We start from the raw sequence: 26,680 nt of genomic DNA, 5'->3' as shown, positions 1-26,680 counted from the left end.
TAGACAAAAACAAAAAAATATTCTAACTGCAATTGAAGAGTCCCAGTCTATTTGCTCAGAACTGAGGAGCTCACCAATTTTAGTCCAAATGGGTGGACTGAGTTTTTAAACTGACCTCAATGAGGCAAAGGAGGCGTGGTTAAAGAAAATTCTACTCAGTCCTAGGGCAAATAGACTGAATTTAACCCATGATTGGACTCTCCAAGCAGCGCACAGGAGAACAAAGTCGAGCAATTTTATCTTTGAGAAAATCTGCAAATTCCTCAGTGTGCCCCTTCAGGTGGACCTCAGTCTCCTTCTTCCCCGGAGATTTCTCACCTTAAAGAGGGTCGCTGGTCGATTATTGTAGCTTAATAATCGTCATTTCAATCCCCTTCATTGATATTTACAAATTTTGCCACAAAGTAAAATCATATTACATTTTCTTCTGTTAATACTTATTTACTTCTGAATAAGGATATTGAATCAAGAAGAAAAGGAAAGGGACTCAGGGCAATAGTAATAATAAAAAATGGTTTATGTCCAAGGCCAGCTACACTTAATTTTTAGGATAAAAAGCAATGAAACAGAAAGCTGTTGTTCATAAATACAACACTTACACAAAAAGACAATCCTACCTTTCTTGATTTTGTTGGATCTCCTTCTGAGTTTTTAATCTGGCTTCCTCCCAAGAGAAAGGGCAAACAAATTTTTGCAATTGCTCCTTTAAAAAATATACGTGTATCTGCCCATCTTTATTAACTGCTTCTAAACATGCAAAAAAATACAACCATCAGGAAATTAACATCAAGCAGATTTTTCCAAGTTCATCACAATTTATTTATGCTTATTTATTTATACTGCCCAACTCCCAATGACTTTATTCTTAAAATAATAATTGTATCCATTTATATAGAATGCTAGCTTAACTAAGCAGGGAGACAAGCAATAAATCAATCTATCTATCCTTTTATTTTAGTCTATGCAAATATAGAATATGAACCGGAGAGCTTATTTTTTTAACTTTTCTAGCCTATCGATCAAATTTCAAAGTAAGTTTAGAATACAGAAATTGACAAAAGTATTTAATATGATAATATAACAGCAATACAAACTTTAACCTCTTATTTACAATGAAATTTATAAAGAAATCTGAGTACACTTAACAATTTTTTATAGAAAGAATGCAGCAGATTTTTTTCATGTTTTTCATTTTGTAAGATTTTTTTCTTGCACAAAATAAAGTAGAAAAATTAATTTAAAATGGAATTGAATAAGCTTGGTATTTTTACTGAAGTTATTATTTCAGAAATTTTTATTAACATGCTACAAAGAAATTGATTTGACTTTTTCTCTTAATGGCATAAATACTTGTTTTTCTCGATGCAATTCTAACTAATATTTTTTAAAAAAATATCTTCTAAAACAGGTTAAACCAAAAGACTGAAAACATAAAACATTTTCTTTATCAAGAATAATGAGACTTTTAGAGCATAAAAACAATATCGCTCTGTGAGGCTTCTAGAGTTGCTATTGAGATGATTTTTAAGTTGGGGTGGGACTAGTAAATAATAATAAAGTTTAATATTAAATTTAAATAAGATTGTGTTTCAAGCCCATGAATTTTTATGAATATTCAGCTGAAAAGGGTTGGACAAGCATTTTCCAAATCAGAGCTACTAAAAATTACTACCAAAAATGTTACCTTGAAACTGGTGGTAACACTGAAAGTTCAAAAGTAGTAGCCTTTGAAACCCTGGTTTCAGTGGAAGAAACATTTGAGAGGAAAAATCCACTTTCTCCATGCCATGCATAATTTTATATATCTTGATCATGTCTCCCCAAATAATGTTTAATGAAAAAACAACACTTTTTCTAAAGTATAGGGTTCCAAAACTAATATATCAAATATAATTTAAAAAGAAATCTGTAACAAAACTGAAAAATTATTGCTCAAATAATTTTTATTACCCGATGCTACTGAAAGGCGAGGAGGGTTCCAGTCTCTCAATTTATGATTAATGCACAATGCCAAGATTTGATCCCAAGGAATTTCCCAAACAGAAGGGCCATCTTTTTCTGCACTGGCATGCTTCTGATCCTTCCACTTCAAGTAAATGTTGCTCAACAAATTCTCTACCTGAGATTGGAGTATTTCCTGGGTCTGATGAGAGCTAGCTGTTTGGGACACATACTGGAAAATCATGGCACAAACAGGAAGCCAGGGAGCTGGGAGAAGGGGGAATAGAAAAACATTTATTTTACTATGCCAAATTATGGGGAAATCACAGTTTTTATTTTATATCCCAACTTTACTCAGATAAAATGTCTACAAGAAATCTGGGAATGGCCTAACCGAATCATTGCAATTCCTTCGAGACACATATTAACCCATGCCTGCTTATTCAATTTTAAATCTCTATGCACATTAAAATTGTGATCTGCCCTTAGATAGAAGGTTCTTACCGCCGAAAGGAGGAACATCCATTTGTGGAATCTGAAAGGACAGCAGAGCCTTCTTTAGCCATGCAAGATGGCTGGCTTTGTTCCACTGGAGGTGGGGAAGCCACTTGTTGCCTCCAGCCTCTGCAAATTCGGTTACAGGCCAGGACAAATCCCTGAGATCTTCTGAAGTGGCAACTTCAGCCAGAAACTGTATCACACTGTTGTACAGCTCTATTATGATGCTAGGGTCTTGAGAGGGTAACCCAGCCATATGTCTCTCCCGCTTATCTTGGTAGAAAGTCTGGGTGAAATGACAGTGAAGGCCATCTTCAAGGTACTGCATGATGGTCTGGCAGCAAAGTCTGATAGACTGTGGACACTGAGTGACCAACCACTGTATTGCCTTAGAGAGCTGTGGATAAAAGCAGAGACAATAAATTCACAATCTGCCAAGAGAAAAGATAAAGTGCAAATCCTGTGTCAAATCCTTCCCAGATTAAGACTCCTGCTTAGATTGAAACATTATAGTCCAGCTCTTCTTTTATACTACCGTGATTAATAATGATAACAATACATATAGATATATTAGTTTGATAATATGAAATTTTATATAAACAACACATGGCGATTATGAGAGGAGGTTTAAAAGCTTTATCTAGAATATGTTGTAAAGATGTATTGCGATTGGATGATTTTAGGATGATTTAGCAATAGCAATAGCAATAACAGTTAGACTTATATAGCGCTTCATAGGGCTTTCAGCCCTCTCTAAGTGGTTTACAGAGTCAGCATATTGCCCCCAACAACAATCCGGGTCCACATTTTACCCACCTCGGAAGGAGTCAACCCTGAGCCGGTGAGATTTGAACAGCCGAACTGCAGAACTGCAGTCAGCTGAAGTAGCCTGCAGTGCTGCATTTAACCACTGCGCCACCTCGGCTCTTTAATAGATTTAATAGATTTAATAGAATGTTATCATATAATCCTATTTTAGATTTTGAACATTATATATAAAAGGATGTAACTAGAATATTAATGCTACAAATGGCAAGGGATAAAAGACTACACTATTACTGGAAAGATACAGATTGATGCAATGAAAATGTATAATAAATACTAAGCTAAATTTAGTTCACTAGTCATATGTATAAAATGAAGTGACAATAGCTATAATTAAATAATGATTGATAATGATAATACATATATATATATATTAGCTTGATAATATGAAATTTTATATAAACAACACATGGAGAATATGAGAGGAGGTTTAAAAGCTTTATTTAGAATATGTTATAAAGATGTATTGCGATTGGATGATTTTAGGATGATTTAATAGAATGTTATCATATAATCCTATTCTAGATTTTGAATATTATATATAAAAGGATGTAAAAACAATTAGTCAAATTAAGGTTGAGATATAATAATCGGAATATACATGAATATAGGTGAATTTAAAATATGCGATTTGATATGAAAAGCAGGTGATGACAATGGAAGAGATGCATGGAAATACTGTAACCAACTGACACACTTTATACAATTTGTAATGGAAGATGTTTTTTTTTTAATGTTTGTTTGTCTTTGTTCCAAAATAAATAAAAATTGTTTAAAAAAAAGAATAATGTTCTATTATAACAGCTGATAGAATTAGGGATTACAACGTTCAGTTTCATGTATGAGTGCCTATGGTGCATCTGTCAATAATTTCTTAAAACAACTGTGATCTTTCCAGGAATCATACAGCTGCCCTTTGTTGCTGCAATGGGTTCCTGGGAAAAGACATGTTTGTTCTGGCCATGATTTACAAACTTCATCCATAAAAAGTTCTTACCGTGCGGGAACCCTGCAAATCATTGACAGAAGCTGGGATTTCAACAACACTGTAGTTTGATATAAGTTTAGCTGAAATCAAGTCAGGCAGCATCAAACCTTTGAAAACAAGAAGTTGCACTTTATTCATATAATGCAGAGAATAAAGAGGATGATCTTGATGAAAGGAGAGGAGTTTTACTGCCAAGGCAACCAGTAAACACTCTTTAAACTCAGATGAGGAGAGACGGTTATGAAAACATCTCAAACAGGCACTTCCCTAATTCGTATGATATATACAGGTACTCCTTGACTTATGACCACAGCAATGCAGTTGTTAAGTGAGTAGCACTCTATTTTATGACCTTCCTTGCCATGGTTATTGAGTGAATCACTGCAGTTGTTAAGTGAATCATGCGGTCATTAAGTGAATTTGGTTTTTCCCTGTTGCCTTTGCTTGTCAGACGTCAGCTAGGAAAATCACAAATTGCGATCACATGATCCTGGGATTCTGCAACTATCATAAATACATGCCAGTTGCCAAGAACCCAAATTTTGATCATATAACCATGGGAATGCTGCATTGGTTGTAAGTGTGAAAACCAATCATAAACCACTTTCTTCATTGCTGTTGTAACTTCAAACAAACTGTTGTAAGTCAAGGAGTACCTGTAAAAGAGGGAGGAAGGGAAGCACATTTAGATTTGCAAGAATCTGTGGCCATAGCAATCTTAATAAAAATACTTTAGGTGTATGTAGCATCTAGGGCTGATCCACAACTTCTTATCCTCCCCAGACATGCACAGGAAGAAACAGGGACAACTATACGAATGGTCTAAGCTAGAGGTCAGCTAGAGGTCAGTAATCTTTAAAGGTTTAATTATATCAAATGCTAGGGGACAGATTAATTAGCATGTTTGTGTACATGTTTATGTAATTTGCTCTCCCTCACATATAGATGCACATAGAAAACTTTTCATATGGTCTCATACGCAGCTTCTCACTACATGATCTGCACTCATGTACAAACCTTTCCTCCACTCCCTAACCCTAATCCTAGCTTCACCTGAATGAAAACCACAGAACTTCCTTTCCCTTTCCTAGTCCCTTGCAAACTTTAGCACTTAACACAAGCGCTCTACTAGGTAAAGGGTGAAAAATGAGAGCCTCAGCAGGTACTTACAGAGGCTCAGTACTAGCCAACTCCTTTTTTAAGGGAAAATACCAACCAATATTATCATCCATCTAAAAACCTTATTCTGAGAAGACTCAGATCTAGCTTTCCTTGACAAAAGCCCAGATTTTCTATTTGGAGTTCTAAACTCTACATTATTTATAAGCTAATTAAATTTGTTTCTACCTTGAATATTACCATAAATGACTTATATTGGTTCAAAGTTCTTTACATACCTTCCTCTACTTCCTTTTTCACAGTCTCATTTCCAAGACTGGGGACAAGAACCACAAGAGGTAGTTTTGGTTGGAAAGGTATTACTTGAAACAGCCGTTTCAGCTGAAGTAAGGCTGAAAGCCAATATACATCTTCCTCTGCAGGATCATCACTTCTTACTTGAGGCGATAGAAGGAGAAGGAGTCCACTAGTTCCAAGTAGTTCTTTCAAAGTTTCTGGATCGTCAAGTTCAGAAGTGACAAGTGTTCCATATGCCACCTAAACAGGACATGGAAAACAATTTATTTCCATTTATAGAAAGAGCAAAGAAGTGCCCACTTTAAAATTCAGAAGCATTCTTCAAAGTCTGCAGTAACATTTTGTGAATAAAAGAGTTCTCAAAACATTACAAGTCCAAGGATTCAGATTTTTTAATACTTTCAAATATAATTTTTTAAAACATTTAGATGACAGTTTATTTTTACTTTATATTTCCAAACCACCTGTCTCCCTCAAAGAGGGTCACTAGTTGCCTGGTGCAAGCTTACTGTCTTCTAATCTCATATTTCTTAGTAAGATTTTAAACCAATGTTTCCCAGCCTTAGTCATTTCTCGGCATATGTTCAACTTCCAGAATTCCACTGCCAGCATGGCCATTAATAAGAATTCTGGCAGGTGAAGTCTTGGAAATGGCCATGGTTGGGAGACATTGATTTAAACCCATCAGTCTTGAAATGAATCAAAATTCTGAGTTTCTATGGCTGTAGGTGGACTTAAACCTGAGTCTTCTTAGCCCTTAATTACTAACCCAGACTAAAGTTTTCATGCTTCTGTTTCTGAACCTCTTTCGCTCTGGCATAGCTGAAGTAAAAGTAGCAATCAATCCACAGGGTCTGTTCAAGACCCTCTTCTCTGATTATGGATTTCATTTCTTTACCTATGTCCTGCCTTCCCACAATCTTTGAATTACTACAGAACGGCACTGTCTTTGCCCAAAACAGAATGTGCTTTAGACTATCTGTCAAGATAGTGGCATCAGAAAATTATTACTTGAGCAGACCTTTATGCACACATTAAGACAGGTTTCTTGATCTTCTTGTGACTGGAGAGATGTATGCAGTGCAAGTGTCTGAATTCTGCTATTTGCCTGAGATGCAGATTCCTCTTCATTTCTGTTGATTTGAAATTTAGCTTTCAACCATTCCATTAGAATTCTATAATCAGAAAAGAAATAAGTACTTTCAGAACTGTATCACAGATTTGATTCCTAGTACTATGTCCAATTAAAATGTTAAATATTTGTTATCATACAAAAACCATTAATTTATCAAATGGTATAATGATGAAGATATATTTAATTAATATTAGACTTTGAAGCACTGATTAAAATCAGCTTATGGAAATAAATCTATAGAACATGCAATAGTAGCGTGCAATGTGAACAACATTAATTCGTTAATTTCAAACACCCCAACAATCACTGAAGAGGCTCAACCTTACCTGGACTATTTATAGTTCTATTCCACATGATTTGCAGTTGCAATGTGTATTTTCTCTGCTGTATTTTTGTATTCTTGTGTATTTTTTGTATTTTCTCAATTTGATTATTTGGTTAAAAAAACAGAGTCTAGTCCCATTCATGCTTACTCTGAGAAAAAAAAATCCTTACTAGGTTTAATGGGATTCAATGAATCCTAAGTTAGCCAACCAATTAGTATTACTTGACTTTATTGATTGTATATATGGTATAAATATACCATAGCCTTTACTTTTCCAGTCTAAGAATTTTGTGCTGAGAAGGCAAGAAAGGAAGCATTGTGCTGTATTATAGAGAAGAAAAAAAGTACAGCATAGATTGAGAATGGGTGTTGGTGCTTACCTGATACACCCTTTCTCAGGACGGTGGAGATAGCATCTATGCATGGGTTAACTCTGTCAGTATCCAATAGTACTGAGTCTACGAAGTGTAACATCATAGCTCCTGAGGAAGCTCCTCCCAGCTTTTGACGAAGTTGAATAGTAGACTGCTGTACTGTATTTGACTGATTTATGATGCCCATCTCTCCTCTTGACTACACATTGGTTTTAGGTCTGCACGAAGAAAAAAAGGGTGGGGATGGATGCTATCTCCACCATCCTGAGAAAGGGTGTATCAGGTAAGCACCAACACCCATTCTCCAAAGTTGGTAGAGATAGCATCCATGCATGGGACATACCAAAGCCTGGCTTGTCCAAAGGGAGGGATCGTGCAGTGACCTAGGGTCCATGCATGGAAAGAACCTGCTGCAATACCCATTGACCAAATTCAGCCTCTGCTGATGCATATTTATCGAGCTTGTAGTGACAGACAAATGGAGATGGAGTGGTCCACGTGACTGCCCTGCAGATCTCCTCCACCAAGGCCTGGGTGGTCCACACCGCTGAAGTGGCTGCACTGACTGTTGAGTGTGCTGTGACATTCAAAGGCGGAGTCAGGGCATGTGCTGAGTATGCCTTGGCGATGGAGGATCTTAACAAATAACACCTCGGACTGATGGAAGTCTGCAGTTGTTCTGATGTAAATCTGAAGAGCTTGGCATACCTCTAGGGTGTGCCACTTGCACTCGAGCCTGTGAGTTGGATTGGGGCAAAAATTTGGTAAAATCAACTCTTGTGTTCTATGGAAGACCGAATTCACTTTTTGTACGAATGTCAGGTCGAGGCGGAGGACGACCTTATCTGAGTGGAAGACGCACAGATCGTCCCTGATGGACAGGGCCAATTCCAAAATCCATCTCGCCGAGGTGACAACAACTAGAAAAGCCACCTTCAGGGTTAGATGTTGTAAGGAGACAGACCTCAGTGGCTCGAATGGAACTTCAGTAAGAAAGTCCAGGAGTTTGACAAGTTCCCAAGTCAGGAACCTGTGGGTAACAGGGGCAATCTGAGACAATCCGAGCCTCGTGGGGCCAAACAGGATCATTGAGGCCTCTAACTGCGTAGGGAACAAGGAGCTGTTGCGGCAGTGCCTTGGCCGGTCGCGGTGGCGTCAGCGGCGGCATTAAAAGAAGTGGCAGTGGCGAAGGCCAGCAGCATAGATCTGTTTGCCGCAGTGCTCTCTAGGCGGAGCCTTTGAGGTTACCGTGGAGCTGTAGTGGTCAGAGAGAAAACAGCGAGTGGCAAAAGACAGAGGCCTCCAAGTTCTCCTCGTGGGCTGTCTCTTGGTAGAAATTGCCACCTGCTAAGCCTTGTAAGGCCACTCCCGACCATTGGCACCCTCCCTGCCCAAGGGCAAGGACACAAAGCTACGAAGCTCTCCTCCCCTGCCTTCCTGAATCCAACTGAAGGCTGAGGAATTTTTTGAGAAATTTAAACCGAATTCTAGAATTTGATTTTTTTTAGTCCAAAATTGGAGGAGGAGAGTTGAGAGCACAGCCAGTCCAAGAGAACTGAGTCTAAAAAGCTGGGAGGAGCTTCCTCAGAAGCTATGACGTTACACTTTGTAAACTCAGTCCTATTGGATACTGACAGAGTTAACCCATGCATGGATGCTATCTCCACCAGAATCAAAGATAAGCTCACTGGGATATCTTCACCTACAGCAATACTAAGCTACCTTTAATGAAGCTATTGAAGTTTATTTATATAAAATTGATAGCACTCTTAGCCTACAGACTATCCAAAGATAGCCATCTGCATTGGCTAGTGACATTGATACTGCCTCTAAGTTATAATCCTCTCTTCCCTGTTCTGCATTTATAAATCACGAACTGTGTTCAAAAGCTAGCCTGCAAACTATAAACATGCAAAAGGCTATCCACTTTTCCAGGGCATAATGATTTTGTCTTAGAAAATTTATCTAGATTTAATCTAAAAATATGCAGAAAATACTTTCCAGACTCTTGCTCCAAAAATTATCTGCTCCTGCCTCTCTAATTTAGGAGCATATAACCTGAAGAGTTTAATCAAGATTATCGGGAGTGCAGGCCTCAGAATCCCGCCCAAAGGTAATGTTCAGTGTGACAGCATTAGGATAATAATATATGGGAGGAAAATAATATTATCATTAATTGAACTTAATTTTCATTGAATGCAAATATAAATTAAATATTTTACTTTTTAAATATTATAGGAATGTTGGTCGTTACCTGAACATTAGTTTTCCGTGTGGATGTAGGAGGGGCTACGCATGGGTATCAACACAGCCTAATTGGTCTAGACACTGAGGGAATTTCTTAGCCACACCTCCTCCTTTCCTTTGGTTCCCAGTTTTCCATAAGGCTGCAGCAAGCAGTCCACTTGAAAGGCATAACAAGACAACCAGGCCATCCCCAGCCCTTCACCTAATCACTACATCTTGCTAGGGAGAGATGTAGCCCCTCCCACATCCACACACAAAACTAACGTTCAAGTACGGACCAACATTCCTACTTCCTGTGTGTGATGTGGGAGGAGCTACACATGGGACGTACCCAAGTTATCATCCCTAGGGAGGGAGTCTAGGACGTAGAAGCTGGGGTGGCTATCACATGTTGGAGAACCCTGTGACCAAAGGAAGCCTCAGCGGATGCCAAGGCATCCAGTCAATAATGGTGAATAAAGGGCGACGGGGTGGAACATATGGCTCCCTTGCAAATGTCCTCGAATGGAGCCCTGGTTGACCATGCTGCCGTGGTCGCCGCGCTCCACGTGGAATGGGCCATAATCCCTGGGGGAGGGGCTTGACCCGAGACCTCGTAGGCTGTGACAATGGCTTGCCGAATCCACTTCCCGATGGTGGAAGGAGTAACCCTAGCTCCCATGGTGGCGGGTAGGAACGACACAAACAAAGCTTCAGACCTGCGAGTCGAGGCCATGCATTGGAGGTATATCCTAAGGGCTCTTCAAACATCCAACCTGTGCCACAGATGTTCCCTATCGTGAGAGGGGGCAAGACAGAAATTTGGGAGAACCAGCTCCTGCTCCCTGTGGAAAGAGGTGTTCAACTTAGGGATGAAGGCCGGGAGCAACCTAGGACCACCCGGTCCTGATGGAACACACAGAGGTCGCCCCTGGATGACAACAGCCCCAGCTCTGAAATGTGTCTGACTGATGTTATTGCCACCAGGAACACAACCTTTAGGATCAGGAGCCGAGGGTGGACCATCCTCAAGGGCTCAAAGAGCAACCCTGTCAGAGCCCGAAGAACCAAAGGCAGATCCCAGGAGGGGAACCTTTGTATTGTGGACGGGTGAAGATTTGCCGCCCCCTGAAGGAACAGCTTGACAGTCGGGAATTGAGAAAGAGGAACAAGGCCCTCCCTGGCGATCACCATGGACAGTGCTGCCACCTGGCGACGGAGGGTGCTATGAGACAACCCCTTGTCCAACCCTTTTTGCAGAAAGTCCAGGACCTGAGGGGGGGGGATGCAGAAGCCGCTGAAACATTCATGGAGGCACACCACCTCATGAACGCCGCCCACGTAGAATCGTAGATCTAGTGGTCAACGGACGCCTCGATGCCTCAATGGTCACAATGACCATCGACGAGAGGTTGGCGCTCCTAAGGAGGCTCCGCTCAAGTGCCAGGCTGTTAGGTGGAGCCACTGAGGCTCCGCATGGACTAGGACCTCCTGGCACAAAAGATCTCCTCCTGAGGAATACTCTACGGGGATGAGATGGACATCTGGAACAGATCTGCGGTCTGGAACAATGGCATGTCTGCCAATTACCTGTGCTCGGGAGCCTACGACCTGCGCATCCTTGACAGCACGCCCACCATTGGTACGGGATGAGCGCCCACTGAAGAGGCCTGGCATGCAGACGCGCCCATGGTATGATGCCAATAGAAGAAACCATCATGCTCAGGAGCCGGGACAGGTCCAAGATGGGAACGGACCTTCTTGCGCGCACCTGCTGAACCAGGGTCCAGAGGCTCAATCAATGCTCCGGAGAGAGGACGACCCATCCTGTCACAGAGTCTATGATCGCTCCAAGATGAAGAATTCTTGTCGATGGAAACAGATTACTTTTTGCGAAGTTCACGGAAAATCCCAATGCTTGCAATGTCCGGCTAGTGAGCTGTAGATCGCGCCGTGCCTGCGAGGGGGAGTGGGCCTGAACTAGGACATCGTCGAGGTAGCATTGGAGTCTCACCGGAATAGACCACAGGTGAGCCGCCAATGCCGCCAGGTCCTTTGTGAAGGTCCGTGGGGCTGAAGCAGCCTGAACACGAGAGCCCTGTATTGAAAGTGGCTTTCTCACTGGGAGAACCTGAAATACTTGCGGTGATGGGGAAAAATCTATATTTGCAAATAAGTCTCTGTGAGGTCCACTGACGCTAAGTGATCCCCCTTCCTGATCCCCTGCAAAATTGACTTCAGGGAGGCCATTTTGAAGCGCCTGTAAACCAGTTAAGCGTTCAGTCTCTTGAGGTTGAGGATCGCCCTCCACTCCCCCACCCCCCCAATTCTTCGGAACAATAAAAAGATTGGAGTAAAACCCCAACCCCTGCTCCGCCAGCAGAACCAGCTCTATCACCTGGATCTCCAGGAGATGGCGAATAGCGATATCCATCCAATGACACCAATCCGACTACCTTGATGGGGGAAAGGTCCTGAAGAAGTTCAGGGGAGAGGAGAGAAATTCTACCCTTAGACTGTCCCTCACCATGGATAGGACTCAGGCATCCGGAGTGATCTCGGCCCACTGATCCGCAAAAAGAGCCAGGCGGCCACCTATGACTCTGAAACCGGATCCTGTCCGGGTAATAAGGGCAAGGGTTCTGCCTGTCTGACCTGAGCATGAAGTACCGCTGGTTCTGATAGTCTGGCTCAGGCGCCCTATGAGGGCTGTCGGTAATATACGGCGCCAAACGAGACTCCACCCGTTTAGCAGTGGAGGGAAGCACCTTCTTCTTATCCTTATTCTCTATTGGGATCAGATCTAAGGCCTCCCCGAAGAAGGAGGAGCCCAAGTAAGGCACCGCCGCCAAAATCAATTTGTTCTTATTGTCCACCTGCCAGTTCCGTAGCCAGAGGAGGCGCCAGGCACTGACAGAAGTGGACAGGGCTCAAGATGCATACTTGACCGAGTCAAGCATAGCATCAGCAGAGAACTGGATTGCGGACATGATTTTGGTAATATCCAGAAGAAGGCATTCATCAGTCACTGGAATACAATCCCGCAACTGGCGCAGCCATAAGATGGCCTGATGGCCTGATCTGGGTCCCGTGGCTTAGGAGCCCCAGGGGTGTCCCACCCCAATTTAGTGGTGGCCCTAGCCTTGTGCAGGAGTGTTTTGAAATGCGAAGGAGCAAACAGGCCCGGGAAGGGTCAGGAGGAAGAATCTCCTCATCATCAGAGATAATCCCGAGAAGTGCCCCCAAGAGGGACTTCCCTAGGAGATGGAGGGGGGAAGGTGAGACCTCCTGCTTATGGTGCCTGAAAGCCCTAGCACGAGACCCAGTAGAAGAGGGAGAAGGGCTGAAGCCCCTGATTGGTGATCTCGGTCTGTGCAATGGGCTGGGGCCCCTGGCATGCTGTTCCTGCTGTCTGCCGGAAATCCCTCGAGTGGTTGCCCTAGAAGGGCATTGGGTAGCCAGTTTGGAGGTCACTGCCCTGGTCCAGGGCCTGGGGTCACTCTCCTTTGCACCTGCATCCTTTTCTGGTGATCCTGGCCCAGTCTCAGCTCTGGTGGCTGCCATCGTACTCACGGTTCGGCGTCGCTACTGCCACCGCTGCAAACCATCAGAGGCTCCGAAAGCTTCCCCTGCTCTCGGCATCAAAAAACGGTTCTCCTGGCCTTGATTTGGGGCCGCAATGCAGGGGAGCCACTCTGGCAAGCGGCACCACTCTCAAGATGGCCACTGCCTCGTGGTGCTCTCCAAAGACTGAAGGAAAACTGGGAGCCAAAGGGAAGGAGGAGGTGTGGCTAAGAAATTCCCTTAGTCTCTGGACCAATCAGGCTGTGTTGATACCCACGCATAGCCCCTCCCACATCACACACAGGAAAATCACCCCTTAGATTCAAAGGTGAAGTGAGGACATGAAAAATTGAAGATTTACTGCTGGGCAAGCCATTCCTATGGAGGCCAGCCAGTATAATACTTCTTCCTGTTCTTTAACCATGAGTTTGGAAGACAGGAGGCAATAATGAGAATTAGCCTCCAAATATTAAAGATTTTTCTCCTGATAGGAAAACAATGGGCAAGGCAAGGCAAAAAAGCACATGTGCTTGCTTCCTGCAGCAAATAAAAAAGCTCTCCTCTGGTGATAGAGAACTCTGAGGAATTGAAAATGTGGCAAATGGGCCAAATAAGTGAGAAATTAGTAAGCAGTTGAAAGAAATAGCAAAAGAGGTTTTAAAAGCAGAACAAACATTGTTCTAGAAGACTGAAATTATGAACAATGTACTTAGGAGCTGAAACGCTTCTTTAGACAGCAGCATATTATTACTAACAAGATATGAGTGGGAATAGGATCAACAATATCCTATTCAACCTGAAAACTGCACAAGCAACACACTAACTCTGACTCTCTTGCACTGTCTCAATTCAAGCAGTACCTGCTACGATCTTCAGCAGGATAGTCATCATAACTTGGCAACACCAGCAGTGCTTTCCAAAAGATCTTTTCTTGTTGCATAGGAATATTTTCAGCAATTAATGATGGTAGATCTAGTGGACTCCATGCTGTATCTCTGAGACACACAACACAGTATTAAAATATGTAATCATATTCAATGTAGATTGTATTTCCTTAAAGAGTGTTTCAAGAAAAATAGATTACTTTAAAACAAGGCCATTTAAAATTATTTACTTTAATAAATAAGAACAATAAAAATAAATCTCTTGAAAATTTGTTTCCAGAACAAGCCTTTGTAATTAATTTAATAGTTGCTACAAGAATCATCTTAATAATGGTTTATTAAACAATGGTTAAAACATACTAGTTTATAACTTGATTTTTCCCGCTAAAAATATACTCCAAAGCATTAGGGCATGTAAAAATTCATTCTTATAAAATCTTGTTAAAAAGGACTTTTGCAGGTCATGTACTAGATGAAACATGTATATAATTAGCAGTTGTCTAAATGCATTTTAAAACTCATTGTACAGAGAGAAAACTGAGGAGTTTAGGGGTCAGGGCAGTCATTTTTTTACTTTTCCCCTGCATCTTGTCCAGTGCTCCACTTCTGGTGACATATGTAACAGAAGGATCTCTTCTCTGTTCCAGTGTCACAAAACTTATTTCTTTTTGGTTCAAAATATATTATTCTTAAATCTCTCATGACTTTAGTTATATTAGAATGATTGATGGTAATCTCAAAGCTTTCAGTCTTTGTTCTAAAATAATGTAATTAAAATCCAACATACTGTAATAATTGCTGATAAAAATGCTGTACTTTCATTTGGTGGATGGTCTTGTTCCGCATCCATTGAAACCTGAAAATAAATACCAATGTATGAATCACTTGTCTATATCAATCAGCAAACATTTCTCATTCATACCTAGCCAACAGCTGGTGTTCTTTGATTTGTCAAATTTATAAGGACCTGCATCTAACATTCAACTAAACTCAAGAATAGTTTCCTATTTCCTGATATGATGCAACTACAAATTGTTATAATGCTGTTATTTATGCTGTGAACAAATCCAGTATATCTTAGAAAAATATCTGCTAATTGTCAAAACATTACAGATGTAGATATAAATTAGAAGTAAACATTATTTGCCATGCAAAGAACATCTATCAGTTTAAAAAGTCCCCCTGTAATATTTTCTTTGATAGAATAACATAGCTGTACTGTATTTTATTTTTATTTTATGCTGAAACAGAGTACCAACTCTGACCATACCCAGGCCTTTTAAGACATTAAAAAAAAAATGGTAGGACTGAATACAAATGTAAACATTATTAAAATCTCATATTGGGGACAAGTAATAGTAAAAGCAAATCAATTCATTTCAAGGACACCTCTCTCATGATTGATTTACCACAATTATATACAGGTAATCCTCAACTTACTATCACAATTGGGACCGCAACCTCGATCGTAGAGCAAACCAGTTGTTAAGTGAGACATCATGTGATTGCCCAAGTGACTACTTCAATCAATAACTGCAATCTCTTGCACTCTTGGTTGCAAGTGACCATGCAGGTTGTTAAGCAGGGTCCCAGGTAAGAGCAATGGGTATCTCAGATATTGTGGACCTCCCAGGACTTTGGGCTGAGGCACTCTGGGCTCCTTGTCTTATTGTGCTGATTTTCCACTCTTTGCTTGGCTTTTGTCTCTAAGTTAAGGGGTAGCTCATTTCCCCCTCAGCCCCTTATTTGGAGTCTTATACTCCAAAAAATACGGTATCACTCTGAGAACTCCTTAAAAGTTACAGAAAGTGCAACTGAAGAATGAGCTCTCAGGGAAAGGATATTGGAAGAATAGCAGAGGAAATATCCTGCTCCTCCCATTTCAAACCGCAGGTCACCCCACACAGGCTGCCCTATAAATGACACATTGTTGGTTTGGATCTCAAAGCTTTTACACAAGCAGCAAGCAAAATGCTTGATGTAGATGCATCAGAAATGACTGGCCCTAATTCTCTGCAGCATATATCCTCCAATATAGAAAGACAAGGGAAGTGATCAGAGAGAAAAATTGTGCCAATTCCTCAGGATAACATACAAAGCATCGTGAGAAGTGGGAGTAGGAATGATATTGTATCATTTGCATGATAGTAATAGCAGTAGCACTTATTATATACCACTTTACAGTACTTTATAACTCTCTAAACAGTTTACAGAGTCTATTGCCCCCAACAATCTGGGTCCTCATTTTATTCAATTCAGAAAAGGATGGAAGGCTGAGTCAATGTTGAGCCTGGTGAGATTTGAACTGCCAAATTGCAGGCAGCCGGCAGTCAGCAGAAGTAGACTGCAGTACTGCACTCTTAACCACTGCACCACCATGGCTCATGATAACACCATGTTGGACATATCATCATCCTGATACCATCATAACATGGGGAGGAAAGAGGTAACTGCTACATGCTGTTCTTTCATGTATGTGGAGACAGTACTTACTGCAGGCAGGCGGTACCAAGAGTCCCGGCATGTCCCAAGTTCACAATTCTTTTAATTAGATGCTCCCTGGCAATTGGACACTCTGCAGAGGGTGAAAGGGCTTTCAATTTATCTTTTGGGTCTACATAACATGGTGCTGCTGGAAACGCTCTCATCTGTCTTTTCAATTTTTTTCGGGCCAAAACAGCTTCTTTCCATCTTCAAGAGAATGTACAAGTAAGGTTCATTGACTGCTAAAATACACAACTTGTAGAACTATTATTTTTACTTTTAAAACAATGCAGTACTGCAGAGTTGAAGTGACCATACATTCACTTTATACACAATTAGTCTCAACCATTAACTATTAGCCTACTTAGTGCATTAGAGAGACCGCCTCCTGCCAATTACCTCCTTGCGACCAATTAGATCGCATAGATTAGGCCTCCTCCGAGTTCCATCTGCCAGTCAGTGTCGACTGGCAACCACACAGAGGAGAGCCTTTTCAGTAGTAGCTCCGACCCTTTGGAACGATCTCCCCGTGGAGATTCGTACCCTCACCACCGTTCAGACCTTCCGCACAGCCCTTAAGACCTGGCTAGCCCGTCAGGCCTGGGGATAATCTGTCCCCACCCGAATGATGAATGAATGTTGTTTACTATTTTACTTCTATGTATTGTTTTGCGTTTATTGTCTTGTACCCTCCCTTCCTTATTTTATGTAAGCCGCCCTGAGTCCCCTCAGGGAAAAGGGCGGCCTATAAATTCTAATAAAATCTAAAAATCTAAATTATCTATCCTTCTGTCCAATCACAATATATACAGTTTGTTTCAGTCTCGTCACCTTGTCTTATACCAATCATAAAATCTGTTCCAGACTTCAAATATTCTGATTCCCCTTTATTTTTAAGTTCAAGAGTGAGCCTATCTGATTCTGCACAGACCAACACTTTTCCTATTATATCTAGCTCTGATGGTGTATTTTCTTTTTTCCAATACTGCGCAAAAGTTATGTGTGCTGCAGTTAGTACATGTATAATTAGATAGAGTACATTTTTCTTAAACCCGTCCGGTATTATTCCTAGGAGAAAAATTTCTGGTTTAAACAAAATATGGTCTCCCACCATTTGTTCCAACCATGACTGAATCATTTTCCAATATCTTTTGGCCTCATTACATGTCCACCACATATGATAAAAAGTGCCTGGTGTTTTTTTACACTGCCAACAATTTGGGGCCAGATTTTTAAATATTTTGGAGAGCCGTGCTGGGGGGAGATGCCATTCGTAGAACATCTTATAAAGATTTTCTTTATACGCTGTAGCCAAAGTTAGTTTCTGATTAAGTATCCAAAGTTTTTCCCACTTAGCCAATTCCACATTATAACCAAAATTTTTCGCCTAGGCGACCATAGTTACTTTGACATGTTCTTCCTCGAGTTTATATTCCAATAAAAATCTATACAGCACTTTGATCAACTCGTTTTCTGTCTCTATCAAAAGTTTATCTAATACTGTGTAATCTTTAGCAATACCTTCCTTTTTCCTGTCCTGTGCAAACCTTAATTGTATCGGTAAATAAGACCACCATTCTACTTGTACCCCTTGTGATGCCAATTCTAATCTAGTTTTAATCTCCCCCTGTCTGTTCAATAACTCTTTATATGTAACAATATTTTCCATATTAATTAAATTTGGGTGTATATATGCTTCCATCGTAGATAGCCAAATGGGTGTTTCGCTATAGTGGTTGTGTTTAATTTTGTTCCATATTAATAATAGGGGCTGTCTGATATAGTATCTATTGAAATATTTATGTGCAGATCCTTTTTCATACCACAGGAAGACATGCCATCCTGCTTGGAGGTCATGACCTTCCAATTTGAGTAATCTTTTATTTCTCAACATGATCCATTCTTTTAACCATGTTAGGGTGGCCGCGATATAATAAAGTTCCCAATATGGTACGCCAAATCCTCCCTTTTCCTTAGTATCTTGCATGGCTTTGAGTTTTATTCTTGGTTTTCTTCCCTGCCAAATAAATTTTGAAACCAATTGATTCAAATCCTTAACAAAACCTTTTTCTAATTTAATTGGAATATTCTGAAATAGGAAAAGAAATTTTGGCAGTATTCATTTTTATAACCGCGATCCTACCCATCAGGGACAATTGTAGATTTTTCCACCTTTCTAGGTCTTTCTTAGTTTTGTTGATCAGATTAGTATAGTTATCTTCTTTGATGGACACACACTTCGCAGATAAGTGTATACCTAGATATTTCACTTTTTTAACAATTTGGATACCCAATTTCTTCATTAACTCCTCTTTCAATTTGGATGTGATATTTTTAACCAGCATTTTAGTCTTTGTCATATTTATCATTACACCTGCTATTTTCCCATATTCTGTCAATTCCTCGATAAGTTTCATACCAGACGTTATAGGATCTTCTAACACAAACACTAGATCGTCTGCAAAAGCCTGTAACTTAAATTGTTCCTTTTTAATTTTTAGTCCCTTTATCTGTTTCTCTTTACATACATTCCTAGCTAAAACTTCTAAGGTTAATATAAACAGCAGCAGGGATAGGGGACAACCTTGTCTTGTAACTTTCTGGATTGTTATACTTTGCGTTAATTCACCATTAATTATTACTTTGGCTTTTTGATTTGTATATATTGCTCTAATTGTGTTTATAAATTTATCCCCAAATTCCATGTGTTCCAATTGTTGATGCAAGAATTCCCAGTTCACATTGTTGAATGTCTTTTGGGCATCGAGAAAAAATAGTGCAACCTGTTTTTCATTATGTACTTCATAATATTCGAGAATGTCCAGCATAATTCTCACATTGTTTTTAAGTTGTCTTCTGGGGAAGAATCCATTTTGATCTTTCTTCATTGAGCATATCTTTTATTTCCTCTGGAATCTTTGGCAGATCTGACTTTTCCAGATATTGTGGTATTCCTTCCTTTGCATAGTCTCCGTTTTCTCTATATAATTGTTATATAAATGTAAGTGTGCTTCTTGTTGCCCTTATCTCTCTCACTTCTCTTGGTTCTTTCCCCTTTTTTCTCTAAAACAACTTATTTCTCCTTTCTTGTCTCCGCTAGTTCCTTTTCTCTTCTTATCTGTGCCCTAAGTCCTTGCATCCTTGTTTCCAACAGTTCTCCTTCGTCTTCCTCATCCTCCTGCCCAACCAGATTATTGTAGAAATCTTCCGTTTGTTCCACTGTGTCTATTCTGAATCTTCTATCTCTCCAAGTTACCAGTGTACCCTCCGGCATAGTCACCAAAAGTTCTGTTTTCTCTTAAGGTATACCATAGGGGGAGGGGAGATTCCAGATTTCGTCAGTAGATGTCACTCTTCCACAAGTTAACCAGATTCAGACTAACAAGATACAAAGTAAGCTTTTTTCTTTTTCAGGCCTTCAATAGTTAACTCATTTCCCCCTGAAGGTATCCATGTTATCTGAGTTATTTACAGCCGGCCTTTGTTGTGTTAACTAATTGTTTAGATTCGGCTCCTCAGACAGTTCAGAGAAGAAAAGAAAAAAGTCTCCAGTCTTCACTCAGCGTATTCAAAGGGGGGGGATAGAAAAGGGGGAAAAACCATCCCACTCCTTCTTTGAGCCCCTTAGTCTCTTGAGCTGTTTTGGAGTAAAAATATCTTCCACCAAGATCAGGAATCTGATAAGCCGCTCGTGACTCCTGCTCTAATAAATCCTCGCTTAAATTGCTATCAGCACACTGGGACGGCCTTTACAGATCGCCCTCTTCCATGCCCGAGGTTATGAAGGAAATTTCAAGCGCAGACCATGAACTGCCGCCCTATGGCCCTGCCAAACCAACCTTCTCTTCAGATTTCCCTACAGGAAATCATCGGTTTACAAAAGTCTTTCAAGAAACCTCTCCAGATGCCAGACCAGTTGCTCTTCACAGAGCTCTCCATTCAAGCAGCGATTTGTGCTGGCAGCTAGCCCCCGTTATGTGTCTTTCTTGTTGCCTTCCTAGGTTAGTCACCTTAAAGAGCCACCTGCATGAGATGGACAGCTATAGAGAGAGAATGAATGAATGAATGAATGGCCAAGCTTTTTTCTCTCCAACCAGACTGCATATAAAGTTTCATCTTTGGATTTAGTCCCAAATCCCATTTAAAAGTTTATCTTGGATGGACTTGTTAGGCAAAAGTAAGAGTAGCTAACTTTACCAGCATTGCCACTATAAATTCAGAGCAGACCAGGCAAACACATTACGATATGTAAACTATAAATGACAATTAAGAGATCACAGGAGAATTTGCAAGGGAAGTACTTCCATGATTTAAAAGTTAAGAGACAAGTTTTGTCATGTAGTTATGTCTTGTAAAATAAAATTGCAAGAATAATGAAAAGATTTTACACATCTTATCCTAAGCTTTCTAGTGGAAGAAATGTGATATAAGTAAGAGAAAAATTAAACTTCTTAACAGCCAACTTTAATACACTTGACATACCTTTGTAAGTATTTGCAAAAACACTGAAGTTCTTGCAGGGTCTCCTTAGAATTTTGGAAAATTTCATTCTCCAAAAATGCATCCATCATTTCAGCACAGATTTCCTGTGAACACCGGATGATGCGTGCCTTTTGATCTATCTCCACAGCACACCTAAGATATAATAAATTAATTTAACAGATATTTCAAGATAGATTATAGCACTTCTGGTGTTCTGTCATATGACAGATGATTAGAATATTTCATTTCCAAGAGCAATTCAATAACTGTTTAAAAGCAAAAGTTATGTCATATAAATTAAATAACACTGTTGATAAGAACTGCTGTATAGTTTAAATGGAAATTATTGATCACTGCATATAAAGTATCATGTTTCTAGTTCTGCAAAATTGAAGAAACAAGCCTGAACAAACTGAATTAAGAAATGGACTTAGATAAGTTGAACTAAATTATCATTTGTAAAATAAAAAGAAATTATTTATTATTGCTGCATTATGAAAAATATTCCGGTTTATAAACAATGACTGTGTGAGAAGAAAACAACTCAGAAAAGATCTCTTTCTCCTCCACAGTTCCCAATGCATCCCTGCTTCTGAACAACTTTGCAAGGGGAAACTGTTGAAATCAAGGTTGAGAAAATTCTCAGTTTCTTATAAGTGGTTATAGTAATAGCTATCTTTTATTTAAAAGCCTAAATCATTATGTTATTAAAAACAGGGAAAGTCCTAAACAGAAAAAAGAAATTTATTTACTTAGATGCTCACTTAGAGACAAATAGCCTAAGATGCATAGAACACAATACACAGTTCTGAGAAAAGAAATAAAAGTGCAACTAGCTGCTTGAAAACAGGTATACATTTCATTACTGGAGCCAGAGTATTAGAAACATCCACAGTAAGAAGAATGACAAATTATAAAATGGCAGAAAGACAGCAAAAATAAGTGTTATTTATCCTAAGAACAAGTATAATAAAACTAATGATAAAGGCATAACAGTCAGCAAAGAACATGGTTCTGCAACTCACGTACTTTAGCTCCTTAACTGAAATTTCTTGTATTTCTTGCTTTATTACTTCTTCCATCAGTTCTGCACCCAGTGATTTGCTTAACATTTGTATTCTCTCTTCTTTTTCCCTTTTTTGTCTAAGATGATGATGGAATGAATTCCAATCATTATATGTTAATAAAATTTCACCTTAATAACAAAGTTTCTCAATAAAAAATAGCTGCCTTATAAATAAAGTATTAAGTATAACTTATAGAAACATTACTAAGATACAATACTAAGTTTGTTCTATTTAAGTTACAAACTTTGGTTTGTTGTATTATCTGTCTGTCTGTCTGTCTGTCTTGAGTTGGATCAAGAAACCATCACTAGTGTAGAGCAATCTATTGCTCTACACTAGTGATGTTTAAATAATTCTCACACAATTGAGAAATATATAAGAGGGAACATGAGAGCATGCAATCTATTCTTACCATTAGCAGCCAGATTCCTCGGAGTATGAAGGGGTTCTACATATTAACTGATCTACATATGTATACAATAGCCAAATGAATAATTAACAAAGTGCATGGTGAATGGTTACTGTGACAGATTCAGGCAAACCTAACTATATAGGTAGTCCCCCAACAGTCATTGTTATGTATCTTTGCATGTCTAATTAAATGAATCTCTCCCTTTATCATCACATCTGATTGGCTCAGAGAACACAATACTGCAATATATTGTAGTACTGCAATTTGTATACACTGAAACTTTAAACTGTGTCAGAACAAATGTTAAATAAAAGTTACTTCTCTTTTTCAGCCTGACGTTTTTCTTCTTCAAATTTTTCCCTTTCTTCATTTATTACAACAGATGCAATCTGCCTCAAAATTCCAGACATTGCTTCTGTAACTAGTTCATTTATAGTAGCGTCAGAGACCCTATAAAAGAAATAAAATTCATTGTGAAGCCTTAATTGAAAGAACTAGCTGCGCATTTCTAAATTTTCTAGAAATTCACGAGCTCAAGACAGGTGTTTCTTATTCACTTGCACAACCAGTTTACATGTATTAACACATCAATATTAAAATAAAAGTTTCATCTCCAAAATAAAAGTTAATTAAAATATGAGTTTAAACAACCCAAGTATTTTAGGTAGTATTGGTTTACCAGAAGAATTCCCTAGCACTATTGCTCACATAAGTAGCACTGAAACATCTATGTTTCATGACAATGCCCTCTCATCCTTACCTCATCCCAAAAATCTCAGCTTTACCCAATGCTGATTTCTCCTCCTGCTCTACCCCAATGTTACACTGCTCCACTTGCTATTCCTTCAACCTTCCCAACCTTCCCTGTTTTCTCTGCCTTCCTACGCTTCTCTGGTCTCTCCTCATCCCATTCAAATATCCATAAATTCATTTTGCTTCCATCTTTTCTTGTTCACTTACTTCTTTTCATCTTGCAAAAAACAAGTACAACTTTTTAAAAGCTGTATGTTTTATGAGATATTTGCTTCTAAATAATACATACTGTAAATCTTATTTCCCTAGCAGAGTGAATGAGAAACTGTTGGTTTGGTGGGCCTAAGTTCATTGGCCTGAGAAATCTTGAGTATGCCAATTCCCTTATGACAATGGTGTCAAACTCGCATCAAGTTGTCATCACATGATGTATAGCGACTTTTCCCTAGTTTGCTAAACCGTGGGTCGTGGCCAGCATGTGACGCATCAGCCTGCAGGTCACGAGTTTGACACCCTGCCTTATGTTATCTTTTCCAGTAAAGCTGGAACTACTGTGATTGTAGAGACTGAATTATAATGAATACCCCCCCCCCCAACCCTTAATGGCTTCAACAGAGCTTGATATACCTATTGTAGGTCCATTATCTGTTTGACTAATTTGCTTGCTGGACTGCTTATGAGGCTTCAGATTTCTTTATGATGAAAAGTAGACTCGAGAATTTTTGTTATACATGCTCCCAGCAATATACTTACTAAGAAATTTGAGATAGGTAATTCCTAAGAGAGACATGCAAAATACATTCCCCTAAACTATATAAGATTGTCTTCTGATTTAGATGGAATTTGATTATTAATTTTTTATCCCACCTTTATTATTTTTTAAAACAAATAATTCAAGATGATGAACATACCTACCTTGTTTCCCCGAAAATACGACAGGGTCTTATTTTCTTTTTACTTACAAAATATGGCCTTGGGCTTATTATAGGGGAGGGCTTATTGTTTTGGGGTTGCCGGGCGGCTGCTCCCTTGCAAACTGGCTCCCAAAGAGCCGGGCACAGCCTCAGGGGCGAAGCAGCCGTGAGGTGACCAAGCTCATGAGCAACCGCCCGGCAAACCCCTCTCCAGCCAGGCAGTGCTCCATTCACTGACCCAGGCGGTATCCCTAAGGTGCCAAGCCACGTGGCGTTCTGCCCACTCCCAAGCTCCCAAGGCTTGGCACATTAGGGATACCCCCTAGGTCAGTGCATGCACCTCTCCCGGGCTGGAGACGGGGATTGTGCGAGCGCCTGTTCCACCCCCAGCAGGCATGCCTCCTAGCCTCAACATGTCCGGGCTCAGCTCTCCCTGCAGCAGCTGCCGTCGCTGCCATGCTCCGAGCATAACATCTTCTCTGGTTCCAAACTCCCAAATTCGGTTGAGTCTTCCAGCAGCGGCCGCTCTAGGAGTGCGCTCTATGGTTATGGGCTGGCTGCTGGAAGACTCTCTGTCCGGAAGACTCTCTTACAGAGAGAAGACGTTATGCTTGGAGCGCGGCAGCGGCAGCGGCTGCAGGGAGAGCTGGGCAACTGCCCCCTCTGGTCAGGCAGAACGCCACTCCCCCAACCTAGCGGTATCCCGAAGGCGGCAAGCAATGTGAGTGCCTTTCTCCCCCCCCCACGGTTCCGGCGGCTTGGTGCCTTCAGGATACCGCTATGTCGGTGAGTGGTGCTCTGCCTGGCTGGAGGCAGGGGGGTTCTACAGGGGGTTTATTTTCGAGGGTGGGCTTATATTTTTGCCCACGCGAAAAATGTGGCAAGGCTTTAGTTTCAGGACAGGTTGTATTTTGGGGAAAACATGGTAATACTTCTCCTATTTGCCCCACATTGACCCTGTGAGGTGATTTGGGCTAAGAGATACCCAAGGCAGGACTAGAACAAATAGTCTCCTGGTTTTTGCCTAAGAAACCAGCCTAAAACCCTAAATCAATGGCCTTGATTCAGAGGAGAGGGGATTGTGAATGATGTATGGTGACTGACTCTAGCAAGTAGAGGCCTTTACCCTGTGCACATGTGCTTGTAAGTCTTTGCCTGGTTTTTGCTGCAAGTGCAATTCTGAAAATTGAGATTGTGAGTAGAGCAACCTATTTGTTTTGGTTTTATACCAACATAACGTATTTTTCGGAGTACAAGACACACTTTTTTCCGTCAAAAAATAGGGTGAAAATCTGGGTGCATCTTATACACTAAATACAGCATTTTTTGCCTCCCAAAAACCCGCCCCCTTCACCAAAATGGCCGTGCATAGGCTTTAGAAGGCTTCCAGAGTGCTCCTGGGGGCTGGGGAGGGAAGAAATGAGTGAAAAATGGGCCATTTCCCCCCCCTCCCGCCCCCAGGAGCATTCTATAAGCCCCCTAATTTTGACAAATAACAGGCCCGTTTTCACAAAAAATGGGCCGTTTTGGGGAGATCTGCAGACTACAAAAACTTTTTTTTAATTTGCCTCTTCAAAATCTTGGTGCATCTTTTTTTTTTTTTTTAAATATATTTTATTCATTTTTCACATTCCATTTGCAGTCACTTATATACAGGGTATTTACTATAAGAAAAGAAAAAAAGAAAAAAAAAGGGGGGGGAACAAAACGAACAGATAAAAAGGAAACACAACTCATCATTCACAACCCCACCTAACCCTTCCATCCTCCATACACCCCATCTAGCCCCTCCAACTTTCCTTTCTCCCTCTAACACTCCCCTCCTACTTCCCTTTCCCCTCAAACCTTCCTTCTCCCCTTACTCCCCAGACACCCTCCTTACATTCCCCTTACTCCTTCCTTACTTCTCCCTCTTCTGTCCCTCTACCTCCCTCCTTGGTGTATGCCTTTATTCGAGTGTTGTTTGATCTGAAAATGAACCAAGGAAAAAAATAAAAATAAAAAAAAAGAAAAGAAAAAAAAAGAACCACCGTATATAAATACATTCTTGTTCTTATTAAGACTATATTAACACCCCCCCACCCCCCCACCCCCACAAATCCCCATCCCTAATCCTCCCGACTTCCCAGGGCCCACACCTGGCACTACCTTCTGTCTAAAATATCTTGTATACATATGGATTAAAAAATAAAAGTAATATGTCAAAAGAAAGAAAAACAGAAAAAAAAAGAAGAGAGAAAAGAAAAGAGAAAAGAAAAGAAAAAAGAAAAAAAAAAGAAACCACTCTTTATGTTGATCTCAGCCCCCCATCTTTATCTATGCTTAGATAGTATAAATCATTCTATCTATATTTTATTCTCGTCTCTTACTTCTTTGCTATTTACCCCAACCT

At 40.2% G+C, this 26,680-nt stretch overlaps 1 protein-coding gene across 2 annotated transcripts in view; it reads right to left on the bottom strand.

Annotated features, from left to right (window-relative positions):
• Positions 1-26,680, bottom strand: part of MCM3AP (minichromosome maintenance complex component 3 associated protein) — an 80,631-nt gene that overhangs the window by 9,647 nt on the left and 44,304 nt on the right. Inside the window, exons 15-26 of one of the 2 annotated variants that reach the window (XM_032214627.1) lie at positions 22,940-23,071; positions 22,172-22,285; positions 21,143-21,295; positions 16,670-16,867; positions 14,964-15,032; positions 14,153-14,287; positions 6,690-6,843; positions 5,650-5,908; positions 4,262-4,359; positions 2,446-2,836; positions 1,951-2,208; positions 618-747 (exon numbers count right to left, since the gene is read on the bottom strand). In XM_032214627.1, the coding sequence (XP_032070518.1) occupies positions 618-747; positions 1,951-2,208; positions 2,446-2,836; positions 4,262-4,359; positions 5,650-5,908; positions 6,690-6,843; positions 14,153-14,287; positions 14,964-15,032; positions 16,670-16,867; positions 21,143-21,295; positions 22,172-22,285; positions 22,940-23,071 (2,091 nt within the window). Of the gene's footprint in view, positions 1-617; positions 748-1,950; positions 2,209-2,445; positions 2,837-4,261; positions 4,360-5,649; positions 5,909-6,689; positions 6,844-14,152; positions 14,288-14,963; positions 15,033-16,669; positions 16,868-21,142; positions 21,296-22,171; positions 22,286-22,939; positions 23,072-26,680 lie in introns of those variants that run through there. The other variant, XM_032214629.1, reaches the window with a different exon arrangement.

The sequence above is a fragment of the Thamnophis elegans genome, chromosome 3 (assembly GCF_009769535.1).
Source record: "Thamnophis elegans isolate rThaEle1 chromosome 3, rThaEle1.pri, whole genome shotgun sequence".
Taxonomy (NCBI): Eukaryota; Metazoa; Chordata; class Lepidosauria; order Squamata; family Colubridae; genus Thamnophis; species Thamnophis elegans.
Note: the sequence above shows the minus strand (reverse complement) of the source record. Positions and strands in the feature narration are given on the sequence as shown.